Consider the following 18,194-nt stretch of genomic DNA (forward strand, 5'->3'; position numbering starts at 1 on the left):
ATGGTACTGCTAAATTGTTCCATGGTGACTCAAGCCCCATCAATAAGCCTCAACAGCTCTTCCTTATTGTCCTGAGCTACTTTAAGTTATCCTGCATAAAGTTGACTATCCTTTCTACCTAGCCCTCAGCTCCAGGCTGGAAACCAGTTATTTACAGTCCCAGAATCCAATAAGACATTGCTCACCTAATCATCACCCCCTTTGACATTTACACTCATAGATGTAACTCTGGTCAAAGAGTTTTAAAGCCTGTGTTACTGTCAGAATCATGCTAACTCTGTTTCAACATACATACATTTTAACTGTGCTCACAGCCATTTCATTCATTCCAACCTTTCCATAAAATCTCATTTTCTAAGTCCTCAGAAAGCCTGTCTTTGCTTCTCATAAAACTGAGACCTGTGCTGACCTTTTCAGGTCTTTGAGAGGATGGGTGTGTGAGTGGGGGAAGGAAAGGCAGATGTAAAGGAAGAAGGAGAGGAGTGAGCAGAGTTGGAAGGGATATAGAGGCAGGGTCTTGAGCCACTGGTCATCTCTAAAGCCTTGATGAGACATTCCCAGTCCTGTTATTTCTTTCTCCATTTTATGCTTTTTCTTGTCCTGGCCCTGTTCACTAAAGGAACCCCTTGGAATGAATTGTGATGCAAGTTCAATCCAGTAATTTTACATCCTGGGCTACTCCCATGTCTACAGCTCCCAGCTGTCATTTTTTATTCAAGATTAGTGGTTTGATCTAGAATTTTTCCTGCTGTATAATTAACATGATCAATAAATATGTATACTAGCAATGATGAACATGCATTTCTGATAGAGACTTCAATCCTCAAGTTTCGAATATTCCCCAGGTGTTAGACTGTGATCTGGAAGCTTTTCTGTATTACAGCTGCATGCTGGAATGTGGCAGCTTGCGGCTTCGCACTGACATCTTTCCTTTCTGGAAATGACATGCAGAGCCCATATAGGCCCCACTTCCGCATCCTGAAGTCGTTTTGTTTCTTTCTGTGCTGCTCATCGTGGATCCAGATCCCTCTTTGCATTTCTCTGAGATAATTTTCAGTGTGCAAGGGATGTCACTCCCACAAATGATAAGTTTTAAGCTCTCTAGGGATTGTCCCCAAAAAAATGTCTGTGACGGATCCCTACCTGGTGTGCCTGAGGTTAGACTATGACTCCAAAGCCTGCAGTGGCTGTGCTTCAATGACCCCAAAGGCCATCAGGCAATGGGAAGCAAAACCTAACATCACCAAGCATAAGAACCCTTCTAGCTGGTCCGTTCCAAGTTGTGCTCCGCATCTATGGTTCAATCTTGGTCCTGTTCATAGAGTCGGCAGTGGCGCTCCAGAAACTGGTCTTCGCTGCGCTTCAAGTCTTCAGGTAAACAAAAGAAAAACGAGAAATCAATGTGGGGTTCCACCCCCTCGGACACTCGCATTCACTCGAGCAGCTGCAGTTGTGGTGCCACCCTTCTTGATCTTACATCTGAAGTTGACTAACTTTGGAGCTTATTCTGCAGCTTGATCTGGCAAACCCAACATGAGTTTCTGGGGCCTTCGGCCACCCTGCATCAGATAGAAGAGTTCTGCGCAGCGATGCTCTGGTTCTTTTGATCAATGCTTACTCCCTCTGGTGAGCGTCTGGGCCCCACGGAGCCGAGAGGCATTCCACCTGGATACCACTAGTGGGTTCACCAGTGGCACAATTTGGACTCTTTCAGCCTGTCTTGCCCCCGGCCCTTGTCCCAGATGTACTGCCAGCACTACGACCCATGCCAGCCTCGGGCATATCAACGTAACCAATGCCAGAGGAGGTGGGTCCGATAGTTCTTAAGTCATGCCTGAATCCGCCTGAGGTGCCACTTCCTCCACTTTATTTGCCACAGGGGACACTGCATTCCTTTTTGGGACAGATTCGTATGACTGTGACCTGCGTTCTGAGTTTGCTCAGCCCTACCGGAATGACGAGGACGTGCAGGAGGCTAGTGGCTTTGATACCCACCAGGAGACAGGTGTCTGTTCTTCCCCACTTGACCAGCCACAGAGGAATCCACTTCCTAAGCCATGGTGAAGCATTGGAAAGCCAACATTCCTGACCTCCAGCTCCCTTCCTTGGAGGTTGAGACTAATGTTTTGACTGAGGTCCTTCAGCCAGGGCAAAACTCTTTGGGGCTTCTTCTTCATTTCAGTGAGGCACTGACTGATACCTTTTCAGGGGTTTGGGCTACCAGTCAGTCGACCACTAGATGCCATCGCCCTGCTTCAGGCAACCCGAATTTTCTTTCTCTGTACCACTCACCAGAAAGCCTAGTTGTGTAAGCTGACAACTACATTCCCCCGACCCCAGTAGGGAATCTGAGTGAGTGGAAACATTTGGCAAGCACGTCTTTTACTCTACCAGCTTGGCCCTCTGGTCTGGTAATGCTAGGTGTTTGTTGGGAAGATTCTCTCATGCCCCTTGGAATTTGGTGGCATAAGGCCTCCCTGCTGTGCCGAATGATTCCCCCTGTGCTCTCGCAGGCTATTCAGAGATGGTTGTGATTCAGCCATATTCACAAATCATTGTGGCTTGGACATCACTGATTCCACTTAGTGGGCCATAGGCGTTAGCGTTGCCATTCACCTCCATGTGTGAGTGTGATCAACTAGGTTCTCTGGTGATGTCCAGTCCTCCTTGATGAACATGCCCTTTGATGGGACTCGCCTATTTAGGGACAAAGCTGATTCTGCTCTTGAGCATTTTAAGAAGAACAGGGCTACTGTTTGCTATCAGGGCCTTTCCGCCCTACCTCACCAACCACAACAGTTCTATAGCTCCTTTCCTTTGGATGGGTATTCCTCCTTGCTAGCCTGTCCAGCCTTCACAGGGAACCAGCTGTTTTACAGTAGAGGGCGAGGTGCCCAACACCTCCGAGGCCGAGGTCAGTGTGCCACTCAGTCTATCAACCATCCACCCAACCCGGTGGGAGGCAGGATCCACAGATACCCTTCCTTTCTTTCCCACTGCACATTCCACCATATCCCCAGCAACTGATGGGTGACCACCTCTCCATTTTGCGGCAGGATGTGCATACCTTTTTGGCCAAAGCGGTAGTCAAGAGGATGTCAGTGCCAGAAGTAAGATGTGGTTGTTGCTCCTACTACTTTCTGGTCCCCAAGACGGACGGAGGTCTTCAACCAATTCTAGACCTGTGCCTTCTCAACTGCTTCCTCCAGAAGGAGGAATCCAAAATGCTCACCCTGGCCTAGGTCTGGTCTGCCCTTGACTCTGGAGACTGGACGGTGGTAGAGTTCTGCATTTGAGCCATTGCAGTCTCCACCTTCATGTTTGGAAATTGAGCTGCAGAAGCTTGAACACCTTCGAACTTCATTCGGAGGTGGTTGATGTCATCTTGGCAGTCGGGCATCCCTCAATGAAAACTGGATACACCTGTTGTTGGGACAAATTTGCGGTTTAGTGTGGCACATATCAGTTTGACACCCTCCAGGTCAAGTCATTTGGCGTGCTCTTGTTTGTTCTGTCTCTTATTCGGCAAGGCTTTGCTTTGGACATGGCTATGGGTTATCTATTAGTCCTTTCAGCCTTCTTATACTTGCCAGATCAGCCCTTGTTCTATAAGTCACTTGTGATGCAGTTTTTGAATGAGCTACAAAACATGTTTTGCCTTCTCTCTTTGTAATGCATCAATGAGACCTTAATCTAGTCCTGGCTTATCTGACATGCTCTCCGTTTGAGCAGTTTCACAGCTGCCCATTATGGCTCATTATTCTGTTCCTCATCACCATGACCCTGACATGGCGTGTGAGTGAACTTCAGGCTCTTTGTGTTAAACCACCGTACACTACCCCCTTCCCATACAAACTGGCTCTGCAGATTCATATATCCTTGCTGCCAAGAGTTTTGACCCATTTCCTCGTTGGTCAAACTACTGGCCTGTTGGCGTTTTATGCTCTGCCTCACCGCCCCTCCCACCCCCCAAACCTTGGTTGGCTTGTGGAGCACTGTGTTTAGAGGTGTGAAGAGTCTCAAAAGCAACTGATGTCAGTGTGCAGAATGGTGCCTCTGTTAGCTTTGCACTTCTGTTCCTGAGAGGAAAAGCATTAGTGTGGAGCCGCATGGTGCCTCCTTGTGGTGTGCAGAGGCACTGCTGAAAAGTTTCCGGACTCAGTCTGACACCTAGGGAATATTCAAAAGGTGAGGAAGCTGCAGCTAGATAGTTTCTACCAGAAAGAGCGATCTGAAGGTAAGTAACATGTTCTTCTAGTTAAACATCATTGTGTCAAGTATGGAAGTATTCTGTTCCCAGTTCCCACATTTTCGCCAGATTTCAGCCAAAGAGCATATTGATATGTTAGCTTATTATTGATTGAAAATATGTTGACAATATCAGCAGCTGTGTTAAATGAGAACAACTAATACAATGTTCTGAACTGGTGAGCGAGCTGCACTTCTAAAATCTTACAGCTGAGTGGTGCGCCCAGGAGTTTGGTGGTTAATCCTTGAATCAGTATGCAATGTGTGTCAGAGAAAAGTTTCAGTATAGCATTTCAAAATTCAATCAATAAGAAAAAGGATTGACTCAAAAAGTGAGTTCTTGGGCAGAATTTAGAATAAGCATAAAGGTTTATTACAAAAGTCAAAAAGTACAATAAAGAAACACTATAGTGCAAATTGAGAAAATCTTTAACATTTATAAAATGATTGCCATGAAGGCTTTCAGTGATAGAGGAATACAGAATAGGAGGCAAAATCGTAAAAAAACGAAGTAACAAATGTGCAGCAAAAATCATTAAGAAATTGGACGGCATCCAACAGGAAAATCTCTCGCTTACCACAAAATCGCCATAAGAAAGCATTAGAACTTCAAAGTCCCCATGGTGTGAGCAAAGAATTACATTTTCACCAACTCAAATTACAGAATTTTAAATCATCATTTAACCCTACCACCTTAGCACTCACCCGCTTCTACATGAATATTGCTTTAGCACTTTTGGTTTAATGTCATCCAAAGTTGTTAGAACAAACTAGCTACATAAACAGTGCAACATCATGAATCGATGTGGTCAGGTGGTCATTGAAAATATCTTAAGAAGCTCTAGCAGGCTTTCCTCGAGAACAGTGTCATTGAGAAACAAACAAATCTTCATCTTTCTGAACTATGTGTAGCAGAATCATAAACAGAGAATGAACATGACAATGGGACATTCATTTTTTGAAAAGATGGCGTTAAGGTCTAATTGAAGCCTAGTTAGCGTAAGCCAGGAAAACACACTTTAACATGTCATAGCAAGTTTGTGTCAACTGCAAAGGTTTCATGTTATTAAACATTTGTAAGCACAAATCTAGATTCATTACTCTGCACACTGCTTTTAATGCAAATTTCGATTTAAATTCAGAAATGCATTATCAACTGACAATTTTATTTGTCCTGAATTCGGTAAAAAAGAATCATCTAGTGTGTTTGTCGATTTTTGGAACATTTGTGCTTCTGTATTGTTTGCTGCACAGCTACTTGTGCTCTGTTTTTTACACACATCTTTATTTCTAGGGAATGATGGACTTATTTTGCTAGCAGACATTTTTGGAGATGATTCCTTGTCACGGGTTCATTGCCTGGATGTTAGGTAACCTCTGATCTTTTTCATATTGCCTTTTTGTGTGCGTTAACTTTTAGAAATGTTGTCTTTAAAATGTCATTGGTTCTAATACAATTCCTTTTTAGCTATTCTTGAGCAACCATTTGTTTAATCTTTTAATGTTTCAAAAGGAACTCTGCCACAACTAATTTGAAATGTGGCCATTCCTGCAGACATACCAACCCTGTTACAGCATGGCTACCTGCTTGCTTTACATAGCACAGAGGTGGATTAAGAAGTATTGGCAGAGAAAGAGATTGGTTGTAGGAAGCTAAGACAGCAAGAAGCAAAACACCCTGTCCTAGGAAGGACAAAGTGGAAAGCGGAGGTGGAGAGAGAGACAGAGTTCCTTATGGTAGCAAGAAGACATTTTATGGGTGTGGTGCAGTGGGAAGCAAGAAATTAATGTCAACAGTTGCAAAGGAACAGTTTGGAGGCCTAAGCAAACGCCATGAAAGTGACTTGAGGGTGAAATGATGTAGCAAGGGTCTTAGAAAACATTTTCTGGTTTAGTGTGGCCATCTTTTGTAGATTTAAGTTTGAGAAAAGACATTTCGGCTGAGCAAGAATTGGGACCTGTCAACAGAAATCCACAGTTCCTAAAAGATGCAGCCTGTAAATCCTCAGAGGCAGCAGACTCTTGGTGAAGCAGGAGGACAAACCTGGCTGAAGAAATCTCAAAAGACAGGATGTCGATAACATGCAACGCGTTTCAGGTGTCACTTGCTCCGTAAATAGTGGAATATAAGCTTTCATGTCAGATTCCATCTCCCGAACTCACCATGTACTGAAATAACTCAAGTCCTGGTCTAGCTTAGGCCCATGGAGTTTCAGCCTCAAGTGTTTGTTGCAAGTGCAGATGTCCATTGATTATAGCACGATTATTTCTTTTAAGGTTTAAAGTTAGGGCAATGAGTTACTGTCAGCAATGCTAGTGGTGCCCCAGAAGCAGTAATCTCGAAATACAACGGACAACTGCAATCTGAGATGGCTTTACAGATTGCAGAGGTGATGGAGTTAGTAATTCTACATAGTGTGCAGCAGGATGTCCTGGACCTACTGCAACAGTAGTGAGGAGTAGAAAAAGACATAAAAGGTGCATGACCTAGTTCAACAAAAAGGGAATGATAGATGTACTTCATCCATCAGATGGCCTGCTTTCTGTTCATTAGTCAATGAACATGCATTCTGTGGAGATAGTAAGGCAGCAAGCAGAATCTGCGATTGGCCTCAAGATGCTTTAAAGACAAAGATTAGAAACTTTGCAGTCAAGTGTGCCCCAGAACAAAAAGTTTGGAATCCAGCAAGGCCTGTGCAACACATTAAATGAATGACTGTCCGAGACAGTAAGTTATTTTGATACCATGATTCGTGACTTGAAACAGTTGCAAAGATCGTAGATTGACGAATGGTTGATGTTGGAAGATGTGGTAGTCGTGGCACACTGAGCTCCAGCCTGTGCACGTTTGAGAAAACTGTCCCTTGATGGACGATTTTCCATGAGAAAACAGGGCATACTACCAATCTGGAGCATAGAGTGAAGGTCCTTAGCAAGCAAAACAATATGCCATATGTCCTGCTTTTTAGGGATCCCGGTTAAGGGAACAAATACAAAGCAACTGGTCTGACAGGAAAGGGACGACCCAGAAGAAAGTTGCCCCAGTCCTCACGATGTCTGTGGACATTGTGGACCAACAAATTGTTCCATTACGAGACAGGTACTGCATGATGAGGACCATAATTACAAAAAAGACCTTACCTGTAACTTCTTCTGGAGGTGTAAGACTTGGTACAGTCCTGGAAGACAAGACAAGGCTAGACTGATCTAGTGCTGACTTCAAGGTGTAAACCTGCCATTTGTTGAGAAAGACTACAACTTTCTTCTGAAATGCACCAGGGGCTGCGACCAAAAAGGAAGGGCCACACTGAAGAAAACATTCCCATCTGCTGCAAAATATGAAGGAATATTGATCACTTAAATGCACTTGAGTGGTTCTTTTCCTAATAAAGGTAATTAATAATAAGTAACACTACACTTCTGCACTAAGGTGATAAGCCCACGTTGTAGTGCAGTACAGATATTGTTGTAATTTCATTTTGAAACAATTTATACTTGCTTATCTTTCCAGCCTTGAGAAAGCTCTACAACGATGTTGTGTCCACAAATAGCTAAAACCATGTTGGCTAACAGCACAACTGATTGAACTATAAATAAAATACAACCACGTTGCTCAGTGTTAATTACAATAAATATAATTTAATAAAATCTTAGAAAACTATAACATAGAATTTATTATAAACTGGATTAGTAATGTATGGATTCAGGGGTGTTCCATTGCAATATAAGGAACATACATGTAAATCAAAAATTATGACATCGGAAAAAGGGCAAAGTGAGGTTCCATTTGAGCAGTGAAAACCCTTAAGAAGTCAAAGTTTGTTTACACATAAGTGTGTAGAATGGCAAGAGTTTAACCTCGAAACCCCATATAAGATACTGCAGCAGTTAAAGTGGAAACCACCCTAAATCCTAATTTGCATCTATTTTGTGAGAAAGAATGGAAGCAAAAGTTCAGAATATTATGGTAAGATAGTACAGGCAAAAGTGGATAGCATTGTGGCTCAGGGAGTGGACACAGCAGAGGACGTAGACCATAACATCCAATCCTTAAGCATCTGCAAAATGAGTTTTGCAGAAACAACTGATGGTGCATTTACCAACAGCAGCCGCAAACTTGCACTGCTCATGGAAAAAAGTTGTATTTCTTCCACTAAATACTGTATCAAAAGAAATAACTTCCTGAATGGAGGAAATTACTTCTCATTTCATGGCTTGCAAGATAAGGGAATCTAGGCCTTGTGAAGGAGAGCACTTAGAAATACTCCCCTGAACACCCAAAAGACGTTGATGGCTACCAAGTATGTACTGTTAGAAAAGTGGTCTTTGGTTGGGAGTCAGGTTACCCCCTGTCCAAGGAAGGACCCTCACTCTAGTCAGGATAAGTCAATCCAAATTATCCTGTGCCCACCTTCTGGTAGCTTGGCACTGGGCAGTCAGGTTTAACTTAGAAGGCAATGTGTAAATTATTTGTGCAATAAATAATGCAATAACACAGTAGAACACCACAAAAATACACCACACAGAGTTTAGAAACATATATATTATTTATCTGGTAAGATGCAGGTCAAAACGATTAAGATGCAATAGGTATATGTTTAGATATCACTGTAAAAATTATACAAAGTGTCTTTAGTTTCTTAATAAGCAACAGGTGTCTCTTGCAAGCACAAAGTACCTGGTTTGTGTTCAAATTCTCCGCAAGGGACCGCAGAGGAGGAGATGCATGTGTTGTTGAGTTTTCATGCAGGGCAGACTTTGCCTCAATTTCCGGCGCGTAGACTGGGATCCTCTTCGGGTTGCGGGGTTAAAAGATGTCCCGGGGATGATGCGTTGAAATCCACCGCTTGCAGGACGAATTCACGGGGGTTGCGTCGATCCGGTGGGCGCTGTATGAAAATTTCTACCGCACAGCAGGTGCTGTGTCGATTCCTCTCAGGAAGTCGGGCTGTGTTGTTCCAGCTCAGCTTTGCGTTGATCCAGTGGGCCGTGCGTCAAATTTTCGGTTGCTACGCTGGCGCTGCGTATATCTTCTCCTTGCGAAGTCAGGCTGCGTCATTCTGGTTCGGCGTGCAGTGATTTTCTCACAGCGATGCAGGCTGTGTCGATTTTCGCCGCACGGGGCGTTCTCTTGCAGGAATTAAGTCTTTTTGGTCCTTAGACTTCAGGGAACAGGAGGCAAGCTCTATCCAAGCCCTTGGAGAGCACTTCTCAGCACAGCCAGAGAGCAGCAGGGCAACAGCAAGGCAGCAGTCCTTCTCAGAAAAGCAGTCAGGTGAGTCCTTTGGGTAGCCAGGCAGTTCTTCTTGGCAGGTTGCAGATTCTGGTTCAGGTTCTCTTCTCCAGGAAGTGTCTGTGAGGTAGAGTGTCTACCCAAGAAGTGTCTAATTTGGTAGGGTCAGAGACCCTGCTAAAATACCCAAATGCACCTTTGAAGTGGGGGAGACTTCAAAGAGTGGCTTTGAAGTGCACAAGGTCCCCTTTCAGTTCCATCCTGTCTGCCAGGGTCCCAATAGGGGTGTGGCAGTCCTTTCTGTGAGGGCAAGCTACTGTCCTTTGACAAGTAAGTGTCAGGCCCTCCGCCCTCCCCGCCCAGGAAGACCCATTCAATATGCAGAGGTATGCAAGTGTGACTGAGCATCCTATGTTTGGGATATAGAATCCAACTTCACCATTAAGCAGGATTTTGTATCACCATTCTGACCTTACTAAATATGACCTGGCTACTTGTAGTGATGATCTCTGAGGGTGAGATTGGAACTGGAAGAGAGTGGGGATTCTGGAATGGTGTGAGAGTGGGAGTTGGAGTTGGAGTTGGAAGCTGGTGGAGAGAGGAGCTCTTGCTGGAGGTTTATCGTTATGATCTGATTCAGAAAAGTACTAATAAAAGATTATCTTCTCACATACGCGTGGGATTCTTACACTACTCCTTTCAGATCAGGATCTACAACTCAACAGTATATGAGGGTAGCACCCCAATGCTATCCTAAGAAAGGAGCAGGCCTCACAGCAGTGTAAAACGAATTTAGGAGTTTTAGACTACCAGGACATATAGAACACACATGTTCATGCCATGCCTTTTACCTACATAGCACCCTGCCCTATGGACTACCTAGGCCCTACCTTAGGGGTGACTTAAATGTAGAAAAAGGGGAGTTTAAGGCTTGGCAAGTACTTCTAAATGCCAAGTCAAAGTGGCAGGTAAACTGCACACACAGGCACTGCAGAGGCAGGTCTGAGACATGGTTAAGGGGCTACTTATGTGGGTGGCACAACCAATGCTGCAGCCCACTAGCAGCATTTAATTTACAGGCCCTGGGCACATGTAGTGCACTTGACTAGGGACTCACAAGTAAATTAAATAAGCCAATTGGGTATGAGCCAATGTCACCATGTTTTGGGGAGAGAGCATATGCCCTTAAGCACTGATTAGCAGTGGTAAAGTGCGCAGAGTCCTAATGCCAGCAAAAATTAGATCAACAATAGAGGAGGAGGAAGACAAAAGGTTTGGGGTGACCCTGCAGAAAGGCCATTTCCAACACTCTGTATTTCAAATCTTTTTGCTGCAGTCTCACATTACATTTTGATTTGAATGTACTTCGGACGTCAACACTAATAATGAGCCTGCAGACCACAGTTCACCTTTAAACATATATTTTTAAGCATTTGGGTTTCTTTTGCTTCTTTTTATTATCCATTTTAAGAATCCTTCTGTAGAATGAAGCTTTAATTTGTAAATAAACATTCATATTTTAGATTTTAAAATAGTACTTTCTGGATAATACAGGGAAATTTGTCTCGTCATGTGACTCTTGGGTACAGTATTGGTAACATTTTTATTCTCTGGATTGTTCAAATGCTTTGTTACCATTTTAGGCTTTCTATTCTGCAGTGTGTGCCTTTAAGCTCCTAGAAGCTCTGGTGAGTATTGAAATGGTCATTTAAGCATTTTCTAGTATTTCCGCACAGAATATTTTACGTCCTCTAAAATTGTTATTGTTAGTGCTTCTTTACCTGTCCCTCTGAAAGAAAGGCACTTGTCAAAATAGGATAAATATTGCAGGAGTTTGTAAAACCAACTGTTTTGTCTTGTTCTTTGAATCTTCTGTTTGATGCCCTCAGTCATTTTGAGTTAAACACCATAAGTCTTATTTATGCTTTCCAGTTCAAACTGCATCAAATCAGATGGACTGCTCAAGTTTGCCAAGAAGCTGGAGGATTGTCAGCAAAGAGGCGTCCGGCTCAAGCTCATGCTCCTTTCTCTCTCGCAGAATCTGCTGGATCGGGATCCCATTACAGCCCAAGAGGCACTGCGCCTCCTCCACGGTATGTGCTCCGTGATCAGCGACAAGTGGGACTCTGCCAACGCCTTCTCTGACCATGTCAGCATCATGTGATTTGGCCCTTTGATCTCCAAAGTCCTAGCAACGTACCTGAGAGGAAGGATTATGCCATACCCATATGGCAGAGGAGAAGGCCTACTTGGAGCAGAAAAACTGGACTGAGAAAGGTAGCTTGCCTCAATGTGGAATGAACACACTTGATTTGATTGCAAGCCACACGGTGGAGCTAACACACATTAACTAATCGTTATGTTTTTTTAAACCTACCTCCACCTGGTATGCGCAGGCTGGCAATGTGCCTGGCATCTCTTTCTAAGGATGTGAGTGGGAAAACTTACTGTAACATGGGCTTAAAACCCTAGCGCGGTCTTTGCGCCTTTGCCTCTTATTTGCTTCGATTATATGTTCTTTTGAAACTGTTCATTTTGGGCGATGGCCTTCCCTACACCTTACCACTTAGTCAATGTAAAGTGCATTATATAGATTTGAGGGGGGCACAAGAACGAGAACCCTAAACATTTAAAAAACCAACAATATGGGCTGTGTACCATATTGACTTGTGCCAGGGACACATAGCATTATCACAAATAATGCCCTCGGCATCTAGGTCCTCCTCTTCTTCCAAGAAGGTGAAATTATTCACCAGTGCTTACTCTGATTATGTGAAGCGGCAGGTAGAGGAGGAAAGAAAGGGGTTTAGGTTTTAGAGCATCTTTACAAAGCCAGTGGAGGGGCTACAGTGCTGGTGGTTTCAAACTAAAGCAGCTGTCTGAGAATTTGCCACACGAGGCATTAAAACAAATCCCCTTTGTATCGACTAAGCCTACAACTAGGCGGCAATCACTTGTGGCACATTACTATTGTAAAATGTGCCACTTTCCGCGAAAGGTCTTTTTACCCGAAATGTCGAAATGGGTCACTAGAAGGTAAACCATCTAATTGAAATTACATTGGCCTTATTGCCTTACAAAAACTGCTAATTATAAAATACACTTTGGGCCCGTTTTAATTCATTTTTTAAATGACAGGGAATTCTCTTATGGAGAGCAGTTTCTTTACTATATTTTTTTAATTCACAAATGTTGATCTGTTAAAGTTTTCCCTAGGTCAGCAGGGCGAAACATTTCAATTGAAACACAAGTAAACTGACAAGTTTACATTGAGAATACATATATAGACCTATATGTATAGTTTTATAATTCACGTAACAGGTCCTTTACCTTTACGTATTACAGCACACTTCGTGCAGCCTGGTCAAGAGCTGACATATACATTTGTTATTGTGTAATTTGTTAAATCCCAAACTGTTCTAGTTGTACAGAAGAGGTACTTTGGCAATAGATATGAGCACTGGTCTGGTTACATGTACATACCAGTTATCCTGACCCTGGTATAATCGACAGGCCCTGTTTGGGGATAGAAGAGGCAGTCTGGCTGCTCCATAATTTAGTTATTTGGGGACACAGGTACAGCCCCATTACCTCTTGTAGTAGGGCTACAAATGCTGAAATCCACTTTTGTAATATTGGGTTCTTTGCCGAGGCATAAAAAGTTTGAAAGATATTACTTGGTTCTGTGTTTTACAGCATTCTTAAAAAGTCAGATGTTTGGGCCTTGTCTCTGTATTTTGTGTTTTGTGACAGAATAGCTAACCAATTACAATGGCTCAAACTTCGTGAGTGCCTACTCAATTCTTTCTGTTAACACTGGAATTTTGTACACTGGGTTTCAGAACCAGGCCCGTGCATTAATCCGCTGACTTTAGCTGTATTTATAAATAGGATGTCAGTTTTTTGGGCTGCGTCCTTGCACCCTACCTTCCCTCAGCTTTGAATTTACCCATGTCTATTTGGGAGAACTTTAATGATCTGATGTATGCTTTAGAAAGATGCTCTTCCATAAGTTAAACCAACTAATACTGAAGAATATTAAATTAACCTTTGTAAAACAGAAACCGCAGGGAACTATGCTGTTACGTGCTGATGACAGTCTGAAACAGAAAACACTCTTCACAACAAGGAATGCAGGGCCAGAAGTACATGTCCTTTTGTTGCCGAGAGACAAACGTTTTAGATGTTCTCACAGTAGTTGATCCTTGACCACAACTTCTTGCTGTTGGTTTCAAAATTAGACGGCCCTGTGGTACCTCCCTCATTTTGAGTTTTTCATCTTTCTATTGCTATTACTGGTTTCTGAGTTTCTTAGTTTAAGTCAAAGGGACCCTGGCAGCTGCTTCAACGGAGCTATATTATGATGTTTTTGTTGTCCAGATATTTAACTTTCTTCAATTATAGCTTTGCAATTAATCTTTCCTGAGATTTCCAGAATTGTCCCTATGGATATGGCCACTGTAGATTTCAAATCCTTCTTGCTTGAATTTGCTGTCAGACATTTGGATCAAGGTCAATAGTGTCTGTGGATTTATCCCTCGGTTCTGAAAATAAGAAGTGCCTTCCTCCAATCCTGCTGGCACACACATTGCTTCTTTGGTTATTTCCTTAGTAGCAGTTGCTTGCTTCCCACAAACTAATCTTGATTGGTGGCTTTTGTAGCCCCCTTAGGCTCAGTATTGGTCTACTACTTGATATGCTGGACTGCATTTATTCTTCCTTGAGAAAATGTGCATTTCCTGAGACAGTGTTAGATCTCTGTAGTGTGATGCGACCAAGTTCAGTGGTAACTGTTGGCGACATTTATTTGTCTCCTGATTTCTAAACCAAAAAAACATTTTTTTGCTGAGTGGCTGTTGAAATTCAGGAGGGGTGTTCAATGTTGTAGCAACAGGTTCTTCCACTGTACAAGACAAACAAATCTAGTTGAATTTACTTACCACCTTTTCATGTCCAACTTTTCTGTATTGATTTTGGTCATAAGATGGAAACCATAATTATAATCCTTTTATTCACTTTTTTTTAAAGAAAATATGCCTAAAACGTGGGACTTCAGTGAAATACACATGCCCACACTCATGGACAGTTGAATTGAAATACTTTATTTTTAAATTAAACTTCTTTGTATTTTCTTCTTTTCATGGAACGAAGTGGCTCTGTAGCCTGTCTCTTAGCACAAGCACAGTTTGTGCATTTAGAATTCATACTTTTTGGATATCAATGTCTAGCTCACTTAATGTTTGTCATTGAAGTTTGGTTCTGTGTGGAGCACGTTGTATACACATTATCAAAACTTTCATTGGCAGGCTATCCCAGGGTGGCTGCCAAGATGTTAATTCATTTGTATTCCTGCCTCACATTAAAATATTAACACAGACAGCCGTTGGCCACGTTTCTGGGCTTCTACTTTTATTTCAAGATTTAGATTAACAAGTTAGGTTTTTGGGCGTCACCCTGCGGATCTACTTGGAAAGCACAGTGCCACAGATCCTTATGCAGCTCATGTATACCAGTTGCCTTTTGCACTTTTTCTTCATGTGCAGCTTCTTGGATTGAATTCATGACTGAACAATACAAGTGTTACAGTGACTAACTGTATGTATTGTGTGTAACACGTGCATTTTTATACTCTAAATTCATTTTGCAATGTGACTAGATCTGGAAAGAGACATTCCTTTCTTTGGGTGACCTCCCTGCATGTCTTCCATGATCAATTGTCGAACAGGGGCTCTGTTACAGTGTGAAGACAGCAGACCTCTTAAGAGTGTATGTTCTAAATTATTGTAAAATGTATATATTTTTTTTAACTTGGTGGAAGCATTTGACATAGTACATGAATTGCCAACACTTGCTAAATTTACACACAACATGGGCTTTTAGTGCAAACGTGATGACCACTACTGCCTTTTGTATCCATCTGGAATTTAGCAAGGTACAGAGTGCCATTTGTATAGGCAGTTTGGCTGGAAAAGTGGAAGCATGCTGTTGGGCAGTGCTACCACTGCATTACTCCTACCCTAAGACTTTTGAGAATCTAGCATGCACCTATATATCACAGTGTGACCTTGCTTAGCGGAATGAACAAAAACACAAATGTTACTGCCCGCAAGCAGTAGAATATTTACTTTTTATTTAAGACACCTAAAAATACTGCATGACTTTGCAGGTGTATTTCTTTTGAACGTGTGTATTTCACACTGCTTGAACTTCAGCAACATGGGGCAACCCCAACCTGGAAAACACAGCACATTCCACTGCAAGCTCTTCAGCCCTCCTACATACAGCTCTGATCTTCACGACTAATCCGTTGTGATCTTGTACTGGTCATGCAGAGTGCGTGGTCTGGGATCTTTTGAAATACTTCCCTTCGTTGAGATATGATGTCTGTTACTTATGCTGTAACCCTTCCAACTCCATAATCGTTTTCAAGAGCTTTACTGTAAAGTACTAGATGTTTACACTTCAAGCCATCTTTGACTAAGTTATTTACCCATTAGTCAGAGGTATGGTTTGGTAATTTTGATATGGGAGAATTATTTTGTTTGTCTATGAAGGTCTGTGTATACATAAAATGATTCATTTAAAGCTCATGTCTAACTTGTCTTAAACACTTTTACATTTATTACAACTAGGCAACATTTGACTCTTATGCAAAGACCGGGACCAAGATATTTTACATGATCCTGATCTAAAATGAGAATGTGCATGCAAACTGCACAGTGAAGTTGATTGTGGCATTTTAGCTGGAATTCTAATGTTTGGGTTTTCTTTATATACATGCTCTCCTACAGAGAAGTGGATATTTCCAAAGGATGTGCAGAAGTCTAAATTCAGTTTTCTTGCTGACCTAGTCAGACTAATCATATGTATCTTCTCTTCGGGAGAAGCAAGGAAACAAGGTTTTGGTAACCAACTCAAAGTTCCAGTTAATGTCTTAATGTGTTTGGATGAAACATAAGGTTGGTGAAGGAAATCTTGTTTCTTTGCTTAAGAAAAGTTTCTGGAGCAAATTAGAGGTGGTCCGTATTCATGAGCCTCACTTAATATAATTCAGAGGTAGATGCAGAATATTTATTACAAAAAGCAAACTTTGCATGTTGTTACGGGACACTGGTGGAGATCTGGGGAAGACTGCAAAACCCTACACAAAGACATCGTGCATGTATATAGAGGACTTCAGCTGCCTTCAGAAGCCACTCATGTTGAAGTATTTCCTGTAAAAAAAACTTTGTTCTAAGCTTCAGCTTTCCAAGTGTAGACCATTCCAGCAAGTGGCTATTGCTCTTTTTCAACGAAAATCGTATTTTGAAATATTTTAAGTGGAATGCCTAGTTTAAAAAACAAAAACTTGCAACTTGAAAAGTGAGATTAAAATGCCAATATTTCAACTGGATAATCAATTTTGCTTTACACTGCATTTCATGGACCTGGAACAGCTGCCTGAACAGAAGCCGTTTCATGCGTCAGTTTTATTGTCTTTTCATCAGATCTGAAGGGCTTTTTCTTAACACTGCATACGGGGTGCACTTGAATGTATATGACTCAGCTGTACACATTTTATTTATAGATTGAAGACATTTCAACAGATGCAACAAGTACTAAAGGAGTGTGGAAAGGGTTAGTTTGTTGGAACATTTTTGTTTTTCAAAGTGAAACGCGACCTGACTCGACTTACTGTTGCTGTGCATGAAACAGTTGCGTAATGGAAGCCTTATTATTTGTAGAAGGAATTTACTGGTTTATAAGGCCATCCGAAGTGACATTTACTTAAAAAAATAAAAACTTTTTTTCTTTGTTCTGGGCACATCTATAACCAGCTTGGTGGTAAGTAATTAATTTGATGGTCACTGCCTTCCGTGCAGGACTTTGACATTAAAACAATTGCTGCCTGATCTTCAGTCGCCATTCTATGTGCTCTTGCATGTTTGTACACGTTTTGATAATTGCATTTGTCATGAATTGCTGAAACATTGAAATAAAGTATTGGTACAAACTTCGATGAATTTCATTTTGTTCCCGAGAAATGGAATTTATAAAACGTGTTATCTTTTTTTGGGTGACACCAAATGAAGCGTGCAACAGCATAATGAAGATATGTGCTGTGTAGTTGCTTTGTATGATTGAACCTATGAACCCTAGGTGCGGTTGTTTTAGTTTGTTTTGATGTCACTTGGCAAGACAGTTCCACCTACCCAACACACTCCGACATAAAGCTTAAAAACGTTATGCAAACTGCCCAGGAGCATGAAACCCTTGTACTGTTAAGGAGTGGAATTTTTGAGAACATCCTTACCGAGATGACTGACAACAGAGATGTGCCCCACCAGCCTGTATGTGGTGTAACTGTACACCAGCTAGGGTAAGACCTTGGTTTTGAGAGAAATCACTAGTCGATATGTGTGGTTTCACAATTATCATGTTTGCAGCGACCCATGTTTATGTGCGAATTTGGCAATACAATTCACATTTGAATGCCAGTTTTTGTTTGTTGTCGAAATGCAAGAGCCTCTAATGGAGGGATTGTGGCATTTATAAGCATACAACAGTGTGAAACAGCATTGTTTGTGTATGTTTCTACATACATTGTGTAACCAATGTCAGTCAGTATAACAAAGCGTCTGAGTTTAGTGAATGAGTATTTCCTCAGATGGCAATAGGAACTAATATATGCCCTTCGAACCAGGGAAGAGGAAAGTAGGCCTGCCTCAAAAAC

The 18,194-nt window shown here is 42.0% G+C and overlaps 1 protein-coding gene across 2 annotated transcripts in view; it reads left to right on the forward strand.

The window, feature by feature from the left end:
• LRRC41 (leucine rich repeat containing 41) overlaps nt 1-17,478 on the forward strand; it is a 117,439-nt gene extending 99,961 nt beyond the window's left edge. For both annotated transcript variants that reach the window (XM_069232756.1, XM_069232757.1), the window contains 2 exons: nt 5,543-5,618; nt 11,414-17,478. In XM_069232756.1, coding sequence (XP_069088857.1) covers nt 5,543-5,618; nt 11,414-11,645 — 308 coding nt within the window. In that variant the 3' untranslated portion in view covers nt 11,646-17,478. The remainder of the gene's footprint in view (nt 1-5,542; nt 5,619-11,413) is intronic.
• Nucleotides 17,479-18,194: the final 716 nt, after the last annotated feature.

The sequence above is a fragment of the Pleurodeles waltl genome, chromosome 4_2, assembly GCF_031143425.1.
Source record: "Pleurodeles waltl isolate 20211129_DDA chromosome 4_2, aPleWal1.hap1.20221129, whole genome shotgun sequence".
In the NCBI taxonomy this organism is placed as follows: domain Eukaryota; kingdom Metazoa; phylum Chordata; class Amphibia; order Caudata; family Salamandridae; genus Pleurodeles; species Pleurodeles waltl.